The sequence below is a fragment of the Entelurus aequoreus genome, linkage group LG01, assembly GCF_033978785.1.
Source record: "Entelurus aequoreus isolate RoL-2023_Sb linkage group LG01, RoL_Eaeq_v1.1, whole genome shotgun sequence".
NCBI lineage: Eukaryota > Metazoa > Chordata > Actinopteri > Syngnathiformes > Syngnathidae > Entelurus > Entelurus aequoreus.
The window spans coordinates 30,633,512-30,650,864 of NC_084731.1; the positions used below are offsets into that span (position 1 = coordinate 30,633,512).

Consider the following 17,353-nt stretch of genomic DNA (forward strand, 5'->3'; position numbering starts at 1 on the left):
TATGGACAGGTATAGTTGACAGCTTGGTGATCAATATTGGTGAAGCAATGTTGTCATCTGTGAGTGAAGATAAGTTAGATGTGTGCACTTTATCTCATCACCAAAATTTATTTTCTTACAAAGAAAATACATTTGACAATTTGACAAATACAAAAGACCCAAACAGAGAGAGGATTTACTTCTCCCCCATGTTAACTACAACCCAGGACTTTAGTTGAGACTTACCGCTCGGAAAGACGCATCCAGAGGCCAATGTCCAAAGCAGTGTTGCAGAAAGAGGAAAAGTTTCTGCTGAACAAAACGCTGCACCACCACCCTGCAGGAGACAAACACACTTTGTAAAGCACAGGACTGACAAACAGCATGCACTTGTTCTTACAATAGGTACATTTTCAACTAGAAAAATAAGTTAAAGAATCCTTTAAAAAAATCATGAATCCAGTCTGTGATCCAGATCAGTCGCAAAATTTGAATCATTTATTCCAATCCCAGATTTACTCAAAGTTTTTAACTCATTTAAAGAAGAATTAAATAAACAGTGAACCATCTAATCAGTCATCAACTCTCTTTAACTCTGCAGGCAGAAGTGGGGCCGCACGCACGCACGCACACACAGAGTAGTTTGTAATGTAAAGTAACATAGTATAAATAATCCGGATGACCTCCAAAATCTAATCACTTGTTCCTTATCCCCTTTCAGACATTTCCTGAAAGAATCATAAAAGTCCACCCATAACTTTTTGAGTTATGTTGCTAACAGACAAACAAACCCCAATGATTACATAACCTCCAGCCAGCGGTAACGACACAACCACATCCAATATAGCACAAACTTAATCTTTAAAGAAACTACAATGATCTATTACATTCACAATCACACTTTCCCATACAATCACTTATTTGTAGTGGCACGTTCGTTCCTTACTCATAAACACATTAAATCACACCTGGTCTGCCAGAGAGTAAAAAGCACAGCAGGAGAGGTCAGTATTGCCAACTAAGCGACATTTAGCAAGCAACCAGAGCGCTATAGATACTTTTCTTCAAAAAAGCGAGCAGCAACTAATCTAGTGAAGACTTTAAAATGGAAGCATGTATATACTGTCCTCAACAAGCATCAGTTGTCGTTTAAGCACCTTATCTATAAACATTAAAACAGTAAGACAAAAAGAAGCGAAATAAGAAAGTTTGTCTGTAGTTCTAAACATATTTGTTGGCTTTTTCACTCACTTTTTGCAAATGATTGGCCAATTATGCAAAATTATGATTACACCTACCCCTTTGCTCATCTCGCACCCAAAAACAACTAGGCACAACCCTATTATTTTAATAAAAGCAATACTATTGAGAAAAATGCATATGGTTTCTGTCAAAGGACCCATACACTGGAGCAGGGATCACTTACTCAGTGTTTCCCACACATTAATTTATTTGTGGCGGCCCGCCACGAAATAATTAAGGCCGCCACAAAAAATTTTAATTTTTTTTGTCCTGTCCAGCTTTTCAGGCAAATCATATAGTTGATGTAGATGCCCATATTGGCTGTTCAGATTTACTTTACAAAAGACAAGTGTAAGATCAAGATTTTTGGAGCTCTTTGTTCAGTGGATCAGATGTTTGATGAAGCTTTGTGTCTATCTACCACCACTACTGTTTTCTGTTTATTTGTTACTGACTGTGGCAGGACACCTTTGCCTCTGTTTCACTTTATGTTGCTGGTAAATAAAATGGTTGTAGTAGTAGGCTAAAGTTAAATTATTTAGTATGCACTAATAAAAGGGGCAGAGCTTTAAGAGACATTTTAGCTTTTATATTTTTATAAGATATATTTTTTGTAAGAACCACAATTAATAAATATATTTCAGTGAATAACTTATTGTTCAAATCTGTATATAAATATGTACATAAAGTGTTGTAATTATATTGTAAAATGGATGGATGGATGGATGGATGGACGTTTAAAACAAAACTGTTATTATTAATTAGTAAGTATACATTTTTTGAGCCTTTTTAGAGAAAATCATATCATTGTAGTAAATTATGCAAATTACTCGATGTCATGGTGACCACGCCCATAGCCACGCCCCTACCGCCACAGGTATCTTGGCAGTTTATGGGAAACACTGTTACTGGCTGCTTGAGGACCGAATCCGGACCCAAAGACCGTCCCATTCAAACCTGGACCTCTAGTCAGTTTATTATTTAAAAGGGGAACTGCACTTGCTTTTTTATTATTATTTTGCCCATCATTTATATTCCTTATGTGAGAGAAGAACACACAGCTTTCTAATTTTTGGGCAAAAACTATAAAAAACTACTAGTACAAGGCGGCTAAGAATGTAGCTAATGGGATTCATCTATTTCGCCTATAAAGCCACCCAATAAAACTTCCCAAAAATGCCAACAATGCTCCATTTACATGTCATGACCTGCATAATAACAAAGCTTTATGGCATTGCTGTTGTAAAAATTAAACCCAAAGAAATACTGTACATTTTGTAACACGGCGCCTTGTTTACGAAGGTGTAAGCAAACTACTACTGCTGCTGCTGAATCGCCTCTGAGCTTGTAAAAATTAGTTCTTGGTTATAGATCATCCGGACCTTTGCATGGGAAAATGTTCTGCATCTGGACCTATTTGAATTTTAGTTGAAGTATGAAACTAGGGTCACAGCAGCAGCGACTAAGACGCTCACGTCTGGATTCTCAATTATCGTACAACCAGACATCCACCCAAACATGTTCGACCATGATGACCTCTTGAACTCCTCCAGCGGGCTGGCGTGGGCATGTGAGTGGGTCGTGGGAGAGGATGACAGCTGCTCAGGCTTCTGACTGTTGTTGAAGGCGTGCAGATGTTTGACCAGGAGACGCACCACCAGCACGTGCTCCTCAGTCGGGCTGAAGGGTTCCTAGAAAAGAACCGAAAGCCAAGTCACAGAGAGCTTGATAGTTCAAAGTGACACCCCCACCTCTGCTCGGTTTGACGCCCATTTCACAAGCAGCCAATCAAAACCCCTTTAGGCCCTGTCAAGCCAATCAGGCAGCAGAACTCTTTTTCATAGAGTACGGAGGTCCCACTCAAGCCAACTCGTTGGGTCACATTGGTTTTCTGAGGCCAAGTGACTCAACTCTTTTGGACTTCACCCAGAAAGATTTGATAGCTTAAACCCACAAACAGATGAAATATTTAGTCTCTGATTTAAAGGCGGGACATCAGCACTCATTTCAAGGCCACAGCATCTTCGTTACAAATGCCACAATTCCATTACATCTTCTCATTTGCAGTAACAATAGCATGAATAATGCATGTTTTGCATTTTGTTAGCATATGCGTCACATGCAGAGCAGCACAATTAAAATATATCACACACTAAACCGGACTGCAACCAAGCCAGATTCAAGACAGGATAACCCATCCCATCAAGAGTACTTCTTTGGAGAAACTGGGAGGTAAAATATGACTGAAACAATATTTTTAATTATATGTTTGTGTGTCTAACACAAATTAGAGGAGCAGGTGGATGACAAGGCACCTCAATGACACTACCAGATCTCCAAGAAGTACCCTTGACTGGGACCTGAAGTGACTGAAGTTTACCTCCAGGAGGCCCCAAAGGGGCGGGGGTGAATGAAAAGGTTTAAGTACTTGGTAGGTGTGGAGGGTCCCAGAGCCTGATGGGACGTGAGGTTGGCACGGCATGCTGGACATACTGAGGCGGTACTGTAGCAGCGCCAGCTGTTGACCCGTAACCACCAGAGGGAGGAAGATGAGGAAAACGAGAGAACGTGGCACAAAGTACAAGAGGAAGAGGAGGAAGAGGGAGGTGGTGATGCAGCAGTGAAGAGAGGCAAAGGAGGAAGGTGACAATCAGGAAAGAGTCAACAGAAAGAAAGTTGTTCAAAAATACAAATGAGGAAGAGCAGAGAGGAGACAAAAATCAAATATTGACTAAGACACATTTCATTCCACAAAAGACATGAGGGATGAGAATTATTTCAAGCTAACCAACACATGTGGTATGAATAAATACACACATGTTTAGGTCCAAAGGCATTTGGACAATTTTTCCTTTGTGGAACAGCAGATTTGAAATAAAACAAGATTTGGTTGGAGTATAGACTTCAAACACACAAAATGAATTAGTAAAGTATTTGGACATCTGACACAACAGTGATAACAATACAAAGATAATACAATATTCAAAAAGACAAAAAACTGAAAAAGAAGGAAGGAAAGTAACAGAAGAAAGATAGAAAATGGTGATGTCCTTAGATGGTCACTGACTCAAAGGAGTTTCATTCACAAGTTTAATTTACGATTACATCAACTGTCCAAATACTTTAAAGACTTAAAAAGGTCAAATGGTTGTAATTTCTAAATGTAATATGTTTGTAAAAGTCAACTCAACCACAGCGTGAACTTTTCATTTTAAATTCTAAATCCAATGTCTACACTTGTCTCCTAACCAAAGACACTTTGAAGGACGTGATTTTTCTTCTAGTAATCACATTCCAAAAGGAATAATTCTCATCCCTAGGTTTGTAAACACGACTTTCAACAGAGGAACTCAAGTTTAAAATGTCCTACACATTAAAAACTCTTATGTTTTGTACCACTTGAAGACCTCCTTTCAGCATTTGAAGACTTATGATTAGTGGTGCCCCACCCTAGAGGCAGAAGTTAGAACACACACTGTGCGTAGGGCACCGTGATCCATGGGGGGCCAATTATATGCCAATAATAAACGACAGGGCACTTCATATGAAATTTTACCACTAAAATATTCCTAGCTGCTTCCTTCTCCATCACTGACATTTACCCACACTGTCATCTGGCTCCAATGGCGCACACCATTGGTCCTTGTTTTGTAAGGCAGCGGTATTGGGTTTGAATCCTGGTCGTAGATGATTAGGGAAGGGTTTATGTTTTAATGATGTTAAAGTCGTAATTTTGCACTAGAAAATAAATTACTCCACAATTTATTTCCCATGAATTTTAGTACAAAACATGCATCAATTACAGTCATCCCTTGTTTATCGCTGTTAATTGGTTTCGGACATGACGACCGCTATAAATGAATTTCTGCCAAGTAGGAACCAATAGCTGTGTTGCAATCATGTGACCTAGAGGCACATCTGGGCATTTCCTGGTTTTAGGCAATGGTCTGGGGTCCGATTAGGCTGCTGTTTATTTAACTAAATCCATGCAGACTTGGGCGTATTTTGAACGGTTCAGAGGCAAATGTATAAGCCATCATGAAAAATATATTTAAAATAGGATGGAGTGACTTAATACCCTCAAGAATTTGTTTTATTTTTTATGATTTAAACCATTTACCATCACCAAGACGTTACTGCTTGCTCCCACCTCACTTCATTTGACACTTACAGTATTTAGAGAAGAAAAGATTGGAGGCACACCACAAGTTAAACATTAATCCATGAAAGACAAAGTTGGATTTATTTGTACATCTGTAAATAACATATTTGGTTGACATAACGAATGCTACTGGGTTCGTGACGCTAATTAGAAAAATGATACGTTTGTTTGCAGTTGATTTCCTGCTACAAGTATTAGTCTGTCATCTACAATTCATGTCTGCAGTTGTTTTTATAGTTTGAAGTTCATATCAAAATTCAGTTCATGCTGTTGAGCCTACGAGAGATTTATTCATCTGGTTTATTATTACTATTAAGGATATTTTCTTGATGCTAACAAATATCATCCATGTCAAATAAAACACTTGGCTTTCCTGCACAACAACAACTAAGCTTTTAGTTTCTGTTATGAAAATGGACAATGACAATACGGTGGATTTAATCAACATTCACATTATTACTAGGACTTAACATGACGTTAGTTTATTTGCACAACAAGGTCTTCGTAGTAATATTTAGGCATAGCAACCACAAAAGAACACAAACTAATGCGATCTCTTGTCCCTTTCTCACGTTCAGTTCTGCTCTCAAACACTACTAACATAGTAGAGAATAAACTCAATTGCATAGCAGAAAGTTTTTCAAACAAATCAAATGTTCAAGCAAACATTTTACAAAGTGATCGCCGCAGACACAATCATGGTCCAATTGTATTCCACAAGATGATGAAAGTAATATTTTAAGAGCCATTTCCTTCCACACACTTTCGTTTTTTCCCCTGACTATTACCGTTATGAACCACTTATTTTAGGACTCTATGAAAGCTCTTTCCAATCTCTCTATTTGAACGATTGGAACACCCAAAAACATTTACCTTTGGATTTACCCTATCAGAATGTGCATTATGCAAATGATGACCAATTACATTAATTTTTTATTTTTATGAAGGCTGTTGGCCTATTTTTTTTTTATTTTCTGAACATCTTGGTACCGAATGGAGAAGTGTCTTCTTATCTCCGTCCCTCTAAGAATACATATATTTTATTACATGACGAATCCTCTTTTACAGAAATAATATTGCCAGTTTTATTTTACTATTCGTCCCAATAATTTTATGTACAGATTGTTGAATATCTGATTTGAACATTTTTAATTATGACATTTTATGATATATTTTTAAGTCACGTGATTTTAATGCTTTAATTTTAAGGATGCAGTGATCTCACCCTTAAACCTTTAAGATACAATGTTCCATTCTGTTTACAAATATGTCATCAACTTTGATACACAAAGGACACACACACACTATATTGCCAAAAGGTTTTGGCCACCCATTCAAATGATCAGGGGTCCTAATCACTTGGCCCGGCAACAGGTGTATAAAATCAAGCACTTAGGCATGGAGACTGTTTCTACAAACATTTGTGAAAGAATGGGCCGCTCTCAGGAGCTCACTGATTTCCAGCGTGGAACTGTCATAAGATGCCACCTGTGCAATAAATCCAGTCGTTAAATGTCCTCGCTCCTAAATATTCCAAAGTCAACTGTCGGCTTTATTATATAAAAATGGAAGAGTTTGGGAACAACAGCAACTCAACCACCAAGTGGTAGGCCATGTAAACTGACAGGGAGGGGTCAGTGGATGCTGAAGCGTATAGTGCAAAGAGGTTGCCTACTTTCTGCACAGTCAGTTGCTACAGAGCTCCAAACTTCATGTGACCTTCCAATTAGCCCACGTACAGTACGCAGAGAGCTTCATGGAATTGGTTTCCATGGCCGGCAGCTGCATCTAAGCCATACGTCACCAAGTCCAATGCGAAGCGTTGGATGCAGTGGTGTAAAGCACGTCGCCACTGGACTCTAGAGCAGTGGAGACGCCTTCTCTGGAGTGAAGAATCACGCTTTTCCATCTGGCAATCTGATAGAGGAGTCTGGGTTTGGAGGTTGCAGGGAGAACGGTACATTTCGGACTGCATTGTGCCGAGTGTGAAATTTGGTGGAGGAGGAATGATGGTGTGTGGTTGTTTTTCAGGAGTTGAGCTTGGCTCCTTAGTTCCAGTGAAAGGAACTTTGAATGCTCCAGGATACCAGGACATTTTGGACAATTCCATGCTCCCAACCTTGTGGGAACAGTTTGGAGCGGGCACCTTCCTCTTCCAACATGACTGTGCACCAGTGCACAAAGCAAGGTCCATAAAGACATGGATGACAGAGTCTGGTGTGGATGAACTTGACTGGCCTGCACAGAGTCCTGACCTGAACCCAACAGAACACCTTTTGGATTAATTAGAATGGAGACTGAGAGCCAGGCCTTCTCGACCAACATCATTGTGTGACCTCACCAGTGCGCTTTTGGAAGAATGGTCGAAAATTCCTAAAAACACACTCTGCAACCTTGTGGACAGCCTTCCCAGAAGAGTTGAAACAATAATAGCTGCAAAAGGTGGACCGACATCATATTGAACCCTATGGGTTAGGAATGGGATGGCCCTTCAAGTTCATATGTGAGTCAAGGCAAGTGGCCAAATACTTTTGGCAATATAGTGTACATGTTAGCAGTGATGTGTGGTGAGGCACTGGCTTTTTTAAAATGTTATTTTAAAACACCCAGCGGGCGCAGACCTCCGGCAGACCCTAGCTCCCAAAAGTAAAAAGCTTCCGAATCAACTCTAAAATGTAATAGCTTGTTCCTTGTCCCATTACTAACATTTCCTAAATGTTTGATCAAAATCTGCCCATAACTTTTGGGTTATATACAGTAGAATGAACGAAAAAGAGTGAATCCTCTTGTCAGTCATCGTCATTGTCTTTGTCTCTGTGGGTGGAGTTGGGGCTGTGAAGCTCACAATGTAAACGTAAATGCGAATCAGCCGCAAAATCTAATCAGCTGTTGCTTATCCCATTTTGGACATTTCCTGAAAATTTTTATCAAAATCTGCCCATACATTTTTGAATAATGTTGCCAACTGTCTGACTGACAAACCAAAGGCAGCAATTATTAAGTGTGCTCAAAAAATGCACATAGAATTTGTGACTTAAACGCTTTGCTGAAGCTGCTTGACCGTCGTGAAGTGAAGTGAATTATATTTATTTATATATTATATATATATATTTTTTTTCCGTCGTGTGAATTAAGCCGCGAAGAAGAAAAACGTATATGACTTCTTATGCAACCCAGCTGTTAGGGATCAAATATTTTCATAGGTAGAGCATAAAACTTGTTTACAACCTTCTAAATACCTTTTTCAACATTAGGACAGCCTTCTAGACATGAAATAACACCCGTTAATCACTTTTACATTCTTTTAATCTAATATACAGTAGAATTGAGGCTGAGCCAATCAGTGGCCACAATATTGAACGGTGCGCACTGATTGGTTTGGTCTCCTCCAGTAGCATATTACTGTAGTACCGATATTTGTACTTTATTTAGCCATGTTTATGCTTAAAAAATCTTAATTTAGGACCAATAACTTTTAGAACATGCTTTAAAAAAATACTTTTTAAAAATGCGCAATGTGGTGAAGCCGCAAAATTGAAGCGCGATGTGGCGAGGGACGAATGTAAGTTTAAGTTTGATTTAAAAAAGCATAAAAATCGTTTCACATAAATAAAAAAAATTGAAAATGTTTTCTAATAGGTTATGATAAACTAATAAATAGGTTCAATACAATTACTGTATATTGCACAAAGTAATTAAAAAATTACCATTTAATGGATTATTCAATTCAATCTTCTCCATTTTACCCATTTCTGAATATTACAAATATGTCTACTAAAAACTTCCATAGTTACCTAGTTGACTATTTCCAGTAAAGTATCACACTCTTAAAAATATATCTTGTGCTATAAGTGTGTGAAAGACAAACTAATACACTATTTACGCAAAATATAAAAGTAGGCTTAACACAAGACAGGTGTGCATGTACATGCTCCAAAGGAGGGCTTAAAGTGTGGTCGTACTTTCTATTTGATAAACACATTTTTTAAATCTCTCTTTTTTTAAAAAAATCTTCTGAACAAAGTAAACGAGTCCTCTTTGAACAGAGTATGGGGTTGGTTTGGGACAACAGGGTGAGGGTGGGGGGGGGCACATTCAGTGGCTGAGCATAAAAATAGGGTCAAGGTCACAATGCGGGATACTTATTTAAGACTTTGTCAGACAACAGCAGAGGGGGAGGAAAAGTTCAACATCAAGTGCATTACCCGTTTGTGCAAAAGAAAACCAGCCAAAAGTCTCACTGTGACTCATAAGATATGAACTTTGATGACACAAAACTGACTTTTCTGATTATTTTAGCGTGTTAGTACAAACATCCGTTTGAAGAGTTGTAGAGGTGTCAGGTGTGTGTGCGTGTGTGAGATCCCCCCCAAATCCGCTGTCAATCTACACAAACCTCAATGTGACTTCAGGCTGACCTTAGAACCATGCAACATAAAGTGAGAGTAAACATGCGGGAGATCGAGCAGCTCTACAAGAACACGCCTGCGTTATGATCCCAGCCGATACCTGACTTCCACTGGCCTTTATTCTTTCCACGGGAAAACAAAAAACTTAATGAGCGGTGGGCGGGGTCGGCCAATACACAAGCAGCCATGCAACGCTGCAGTGAGGGGGTATGGGAGGGGCATTGTGTGTGTGGAGGGGGCAGGGTCACTTGATGATCTTACCTTTACCTGAGGAGACTGAAGCTTCTGGTACATCTCTAAAGAGTAGTGATGGAGCCACACTTCCACAAACATCTGTACACACACACATTATCAAAAGGTCCGATTTATTCAGAAAGTCTATGTCAAAGTATGTTGCTACGGAAACACACCTGCAGCAGTGTTTCCGACCTCCAGATTTCCTGCGCTGCAGGATCTGCGTTGACCGAGGGCTGATGGAAGATGTGATGCTTTAAGAGACTTGGACTATGGATGCCATAACCTGCCAAGGAAATGTTGGACGATCTACGGAACGAAAACAGAAGTGGAGTTTTTCGTGTCTCTAATGCAGGGACATTTTAGTAAATTGCTATTAGTCTTCTTTTGTATATTCAGTAAAGCCAGGTGTTCTCTACAGTCAACATTTTGGTCTATTTATTTTGTCAGCGTTACAGGAGAGCTATGCTGTTTTTAAAGGACCTTCTGCAAAAAAGCTAGTCAAAGGTTATCTGTATGACAGCACTCTATAGGTTTTTAAGAATCTGCTTCACAAATTTGAGTCTCTCATAACTTTTCAGAAGTGTGGGCCACCAATTCAATGGCCCAAATGATGCAAAAGAGAGGACCTAAAATACTACTTTGAGGAACACTAATAGTACAACTAAAGAAGTTGAACAAACGATTACTGACTGCACCTTAAGTTAACAAGCTATAGCAACACCTTAGTTACATATATCACAAAGAAAAAAATTTAACTGCCAAAAAGAAGAGGCCTTAAAGGGTAACCTGAAGAACACCTCGGTTATGTACAAGTTTGGGCCCCAGAGTTCTGTTTGCTAGTTAAGTTTGATCTGCCAATGTGTTTACAGTGGCCCAAGTGTTTCTAAACAACAGCAACACTCCAGTGTTTTTAGGAATTTGCTGCAAAAATGTTTGCATCGCAAGTTTTGAACTGAACTCGAGGGCTGGTATGATGTCATTCCCAGGCCAGTTTTTGGCCAATGGGCCGCCAGTTGAAATTGCACTTATCTATTGGCTTAGTTATTGAACTGCATGTGAAGGGCCTGCTGAGAGGACGTTATCTGTCATTTGTGTGTATGTGTGTGTGTGTGTGTACCTGGCAGGAGGCGCGCTGACAGAGCCTCTGTTGTCAGAAAAGGGAGATGGGGGTACACTTTCTTCAGTAGGCAAGAAATACTTGAGGTACATGTCCACCAATACAAAGTAGGCGCTGTCAGTGGCACTGTGTTGGCCCGAAGAAAAGTTCTGAAACGGTATGAACACTCGTGACCACTTGGTGTTTTGTGTGTGTGTTTCTGAATTTTCACACAGCATCTCTCCCCACCTTTGGTGTAATGAGACAGGACGCAAAATAGAACATGAAGAACTCAAAAGGATCTGCGCAATATTTAAGAAAAACTATCAACATTTAGTTTCCCAACACCTTATCCTCCCGAAGTCCATGAAAGGGCATGTGACACATGAGGTACAAAGGATACTCAGCGCCATGTTGAGAGTCAGCATGCCAGAAATAGGGAAGTGCGGCCGGTTGTGAAAGAGCGGACAGTCTGGAAGGACGCCTTCCTGGATGGAGGCTTTCACTGGAGCCTGCGTATGCAACCATGCAGGGCACAATTACAACTCAAAACAAACACACTGCAGCAATGTTACTCAAAACAGCAAAGACAGAGCGAACAATCTATTTTTTGTTGTGGTGGCGGTCCGCTACAAATAAATTCAAAATATTGGTCGTCCATTTTGCCTTCACTCACAAACACATTACGATGGGACAGCTTGTTGTTCCAACTCCCTAAAGCAGATGGCATTGTAAGTCTGCTTCTTAACACGCCTCACATACACCTCCTACAGCTGAATTTGTCATTACAACACATTTTTTCACCAATATAGTGTCTTCTAATGCAACACAGTGTGTCTATAAAAGCAAAAAATTAAACCAACACTCATGCAAAAATTGGTTCTTCTCAGGTTTCTCTATGTTTACATTTCACACTCTACACTATTTTGATGCACTTAATTAAGCATTTTTAAATATTCCTTATTTATGCACCTTAATTTAAAGAGGTTATTGTTAAGTGTTTATTGTGATTTTAGAATATTGTTGACATTGATCAATTGAGTGTTTTCCATGGTTGTGTTGACATTTCTTATCCTTTCTGCCTTGATAGCTGAGGGGTTTATTATCAGAGGAACGTTCATCTATCCATCCATCCATCCATTTTCTACCGCTTGTCCCGTTCATGGTCGCGGGGGGTGCTGGAGCCTATCTCAGCTGCATTCGGGCGGAAGGCGGGGTAGACCCTGGACAAGTTGCCACCTCATTGCAGGGCCAACACAGATAGACAGACAACATACACACTCACATTCACACACAAGGACCAATTTTAGTGTTGCCAATTGTTTCATTTGAAAAACATTTTTAACACTTAATTTGTTTCCCTGGTCTATCTTTTCCATAGGTTATAAAAAATATAAATAATTATCGATATCGACCAATATAAAAAACCAATATCGTGACGCGGTTTTCAACCATATCGCCAATCTCGGACACAACATAATAGCAAATATGTGAGGCGGTCCTACCGGCAGATAATTGACAGGGACTTCGTACTTGTACTCTTCGGCTTGAAGTTTGTAAACCAGCTTCATCATGGCCCCACTGAGGAAGACAGCAAGTAGATATTTATATTTCCTAACACACATGCGCACAACCCCCAAAGTGAATTATGGATGACAGGAGTCACCTCGGCTTCAGGAATTCCACAACGAGCGGGAAATCGTTGCAGCGGGACTGCAGAAGGCGAAGGTTCCATCCTCCGAGGACGCCATCGAGACTTCCGAAGACACTCTCCACCAGCCACGAGAAAATAGCATGCAGCTCCTGAATAACACAAGGAGGTCACAACACGAGTGGCGCGGAAAAACATTTTTGACTTTGTTTTTCTAATGAACTATGGATGATACAGAGGCAACACACAGCAGGGCAGTTATTTTACTACCGTGACAAACCTTTGCGGGGTAGTCCTCGATGATTTTGACAAGGTCCTGACATCGATGGAAAAGAGTCTTGGTGGACGAATCTGCTTTAAGGTTGGACTGCAGCAAGAACACGTCATGTCATCGAAATGAGCTTTGCTGGAGGGAAACAATTGGGACATTTCGGCCTTACCAGAAGGAAGCCAGGGTGCTGCAAGCCTGGGGATGCCATTGAGGTTGCGTGAAGTCTTCAAATATCCACTTGGACCTTGTCTCACTGTAAACAACAAACAACACTAGAAAAGTAAGCGGAATACCTTTTAGACATATTTTAACTAAATTAACGCGTTCACAGACGACATGGATAATGTTTAATCTGTTTTTTCGACAATAGAGCATATAATAAACAAAAGTCGCCATCGGTGGCGAGCGATACATCATTATCTGCTAGCAAAGCTACACAAGCTTGACGAGCATATAAACACGTTACTACAATCAAACATAAACATTGAGGCAGAACACACACACAAACCTTCACAGTTGATTATAAAATATTTTAAAAAATGTCAATTTTGACACCAACGCTTCCATTGGCGTTTCAAAAAAAAAATAGGCAACAGGCGGCTGGATTTTCTTCTTCACCGCCTTCGTCGTCTTCGTCTTCGTGCTTATTTGCGATTGGCAAACGAGGTTAAGGCGCACTACCGCCACCCTCTGGCATATAGTACGCAGAGCATAGCTTGAGTCTTGCGGTCTGGTGACTGGTAGAACGGGGGAAACTCGTATAAATGATCTGAAACCTACAATTCCCCACAAAGCAAGGTTAAATCATTTTTTTAAATCCTCAGGAGTTTACCGCTCAGAATCATTTTTAAAATGTCGTTTTGTTGTTAATGAACGCTTGTTCATTCTGTGATGGGGATATTGAATCAACAGTACATCTATTTTATGAATGTACGTGTAGTAAAGCTTTGTGGGATAATGTACATTATTGTAATTTCCCCAAAACTCCAAATGTTCCTATATTTTGTGAAACTGATTGTAGGAGCCATTTAAGGCATCTTTATTTTTGTGTTGGCATTACTTTATTTTGTCACTAGGTGGCGGGCTTTTTGGTTGAGCAGTGCAGGGGGGAAGGCATATGTAGGAGCACAGGTGAGCCAAACAGTAAGGACTCAGGTGTGGGAGCACAAACCGTTCTTACCAGCAGCAGACAGCAGCAGCAGACAGCAGCAGACAACAGCAACAGGCAGGAGAACATATAACACAATATCACTGCAATAATCCCTGGTATGTTTCATTCACCCTGCAAATTCGTTAATAAATATGCATAAACTGGATTTTCGACTGGACCTCACTTCATATACAATGTTTGCTACTGCGTAGGATCACTCCCTCAAACCTGTTGAGTAATGACAATAAATTGGAACATTTGAAGGTGAAGATTGCCATTACATTCAAGTAAGAACGCTGCTCTTCGAGTGAAAAGGACAACAAGAACACCGAAGGCCATCAAAAAGCCGCAAGAGGACAAACTGTGCCACGGCCACGCTGCTGCTCATCAGCCAGGGTGATTGGAAACACCTGCCAGCTCTATAGGGTGAGTTGTGTGGAGCTGAAAGCAACACAAGGGACTTGGCCAATTATGTCTGGTGGAAAAGATGATGTACAACCACAAGGTGGCGAAAATGTGGATCCTGAAAAGGAAAATGTACAATATTTTGGAAAGGGAAAAAGCGCCATAACGTATACTGCCAAAGGCTTGGAAATTAAAGTTGACAATTATCATAAAGCAATAGGAGCATGTGTTAAAAAAGCTGCTAAAATAAGGGACACAATGAAACAACTCATGCATTCAAATGAAAATGATGAAAATGCAAATGCTGTAAGAGGTCACTTGGATGAATTGATTCATTTGTGTGGAGAGGCAAGGGAAAATCATTCCTCATTGATTGCCTTACCATTGCCTGAAGAGGAACTTGATAGAAAAAATGACTGGTTTCAAGAAAAGATTAAGATACTAGAAGGTTTCATAAAACTTGTGCATGAATGGTTATCAGAAGTGAAAAGGCTAACCTCACATGACACTGCCCCTGTTGAAGAGGAGTCACAATTGCATGTCTCTGAAACACATGGCTCAGTTGAAACGCAAGTCCAAGATGAAATGCATGTCCCACTTGCCCATGATGAACATTTATGTGTTACACTTTCTGATATTGGAGCCCAGGACAGACCATCGAATGTCTCAATCACACGCAGTTCCATAACATCAACAACCTCTTCTACCTCATCTGCTCGCATTCGAGCCCAGGCCGAAAAGGCTGCTCTCATGGCAGAGGCGGCTGCATTGGAGAAAGAACATTGAATCACAACAAAGAATTCAACAGTAACAATTCGCAAAACAACAGGAACAACTCAGAATGGAAAAGGAAAATTTGGTAATGGAAACCAAGCTGGCAGCAGCAAATGCAAGGGAGCAAGTTTTTGCAACCATGGGATCTAGGGAAGGATCAAGAGTGTCAAGAATGAGCTCTGAATCCCACAAGGGAGCTGCTGCTCCAAAGAAAACAATGCCCCTCTCTGACACACAGGTTGGGAAGCCAAAACAATTCATATATGAAAAATATACCGAAGCTCATTACATGACTCTAAGACAGGCTGCTCTCTCTTTAATGCAAACTGACAATCTGTCAAAATCAACTGTACAAATGAAAAAAAAGGATGTTAAAGGTCATACAGGTCACACTACATCCCCTGTCACAAATGCCATCAAAAAAGATCACATTCTTGATTTACTAAAAGCACAACATGATTTCAATGCCTTATTGGTTAAGCAGAATGTCCATTCCTCTTTACCATCAAGAGACGTACCTGTGTTTGATGGAGATCCGTTTCAGTATGAAACCTTTATAAGGGCATTTGAATATGGAGTGGAGAAAAAGTGTGACACCTATGACTGTTTGCATTATTTGGAACAATATACTAGAGGGCATCCAAAAGAGCTGGTTCAAAGTTGGTTCAAAGTTGCCAACATATGCCTCCGTCCCAGGGCTACCAGAAGGCAAGACAGCTACTCAAGGAACATTTTGGTAATGAATATCATATTGCAACAGCATATATGGAAAATGCTTTTTCCTGGGGAACAATTAAATTGGAGGATATAAAAGGATTGAGAGCATTCTCTCTATTCCTCAGAAGTTGTTCCAATGCAATGGGAAATCTGGCCTATATGGAAGAAATGAATGTTGTTTCTAATATGAGGACCATCATCCTAAAGCTTCCATACAAGCTCAGAGAGCAGTGGAGGAACAAGGCCTGTGACCTACAGGAGAAGCAAGGCCATTGTGCCATTTTCCCAGACCTTGTGAACTTTATTGAAAAACAAGTCAAAATACTCTCTGATCCACTGTTTGGTAACATTCAGGACACTAAGCAATCAACTGTCAAACCCTCATCCGTCCCTAAGCCAAGGGTAAAGTCAAGTCCAAGAAGCAGCTTTGCAACAACATTAATACCCATAAAAACTGTGGAGTCAAATGAAGGAAAAAGGAATGTGATTGTCAAATCTCACAGTTGTCTTTTCTGTAAGAAGAGTGGTCACACACTGGAGTGCTGTCCACAATTCAAGAGGAAGAAACACAAAGAAAAAATAGACTTCTTAAAGGAAAAATGAGTCTGTTTTGGCTGTCTGAAAATAGGACATTTAAGTCGAGACTGCAGAAATCGTCTATTATGTATAATCTGTAAACAACAACATCCACAAATACTCCACATTGAACAGACAGAACAAACACAAACCAAATCAATTGGAACCAATACTGTTGTCCCACCTCCCAAGCATACTTGTGGTCATATTGGGGCCGGGGATGACCCCCCCATCTACTCCATTGTACCTGTACAAGTTAAAAGCAACAAGGGAGACACAGCGTTACAAACATATGCATTTTTGGATCATGGAAGCACCTCCACATTCTGCACAGAAAAACTGATGCAAAGACTGAACATTACAGGACAAAGAACAAACATCCTTCTCAAAACCATGAATCAAGTGAAACCCGAAACCAGCTACCACATCACTGGACTGGAAATAGCCGGGATAAATACGAATGACTTTATTCAATTGCCTGATGTATTTACACACAAAACCATGCCAGTTTCACCATACAATATTCCAAAACAGCAGGATTTGAAACACTGGCCATATCTAAATCATATCACATTACCTGAAATTGACTCTGACATCGACCTCCTCATTGGCACGAATGCCTCTAAGGTACTGGAACCCTGGGAGGTGGTCAATAGCCAGGAGGACGGGCCATACGCAGTGAGG

At 40.1% G+C, this 17,353-nt stretch overlaps 1 protein-coding gene across 6 annotated transcripts in view; it reads right to left on the bottom strand.

Annotated features, from left to right (window-relative positions):
* smpd4 (sphingomyelin phosphodiesterase 4) overlaps nucleotides 1-13,717 on the bottom strand; it is a 24,055-nt gene extending 10,338 nt beyond the window's left edge. The window contains exons 1-13 of one of the 6 annotated variants that reach the window (XM_062047270.1): nucleotides 13,556-13,717; nucleotides 13,217-13,300; nucleotides 13,057-13,143; nucleotides 12,792-12,928; nucleotides 12,631-12,706; nucleotides 11,529-11,637; nucleotides 11,375-11,427; nucleotides 11,147-11,295; nucleotides 10,203-10,335; nucleotides 10,060-10,125; nucleotides 3,602-3,739; nucleotides 2,758-2,912; nucleotides 226-316 (exon numbers count right to left, since the gene is read on the bottom strand). In XM_062047270.1, coding sequence (XP_061903254.1) covers nucleotides 226-316; nucleotides 2,758-2,912; nucleotides 3,602-3,739; nucleotides 10,060-10,125; nucleotides 10,203-10,335; nucleotides 11,147-11,295; nucleotides 11,375-11,427; nucleotides 11,529-11,637; nucleotides 12,631-12,706; nucleotides 12,792-12,928; nucleotides 13,057-13,143; nucleotides 13,217-13,255 — 1,233 coding nt within the window. In that variant the 5' untranslated portion in view covers nucleotides 13,256-13,300; nucleotides 13,556-13,717. Of the gene's footprint in view, nucleotides 1-225; nucleotides 317-2,757; nucleotides 2,913-3,601; nucleotides 3,740-10,053; nucleotides 10,126-10,202; nucleotides 10,336-11,146; nucleotides 11,296-11,374; nucleotides 11,428-11,528; nucleotides 11,638-12,630; nucleotides 12,707-12,791; nucleotides 12,929-13,056; nucleotides 13,144-13,216; nucleotides 13,301-13,555 lie in introns of all 6 variants that reach the window. The other 5 variants (XM_062047260.1, XM_062047290.1, XM_062047280.1 and 2 more) reach the window with 5 other exon arrangements.
* Nucleotides 13,718-17,353: the final 3,636 nt, after the last annotated feature.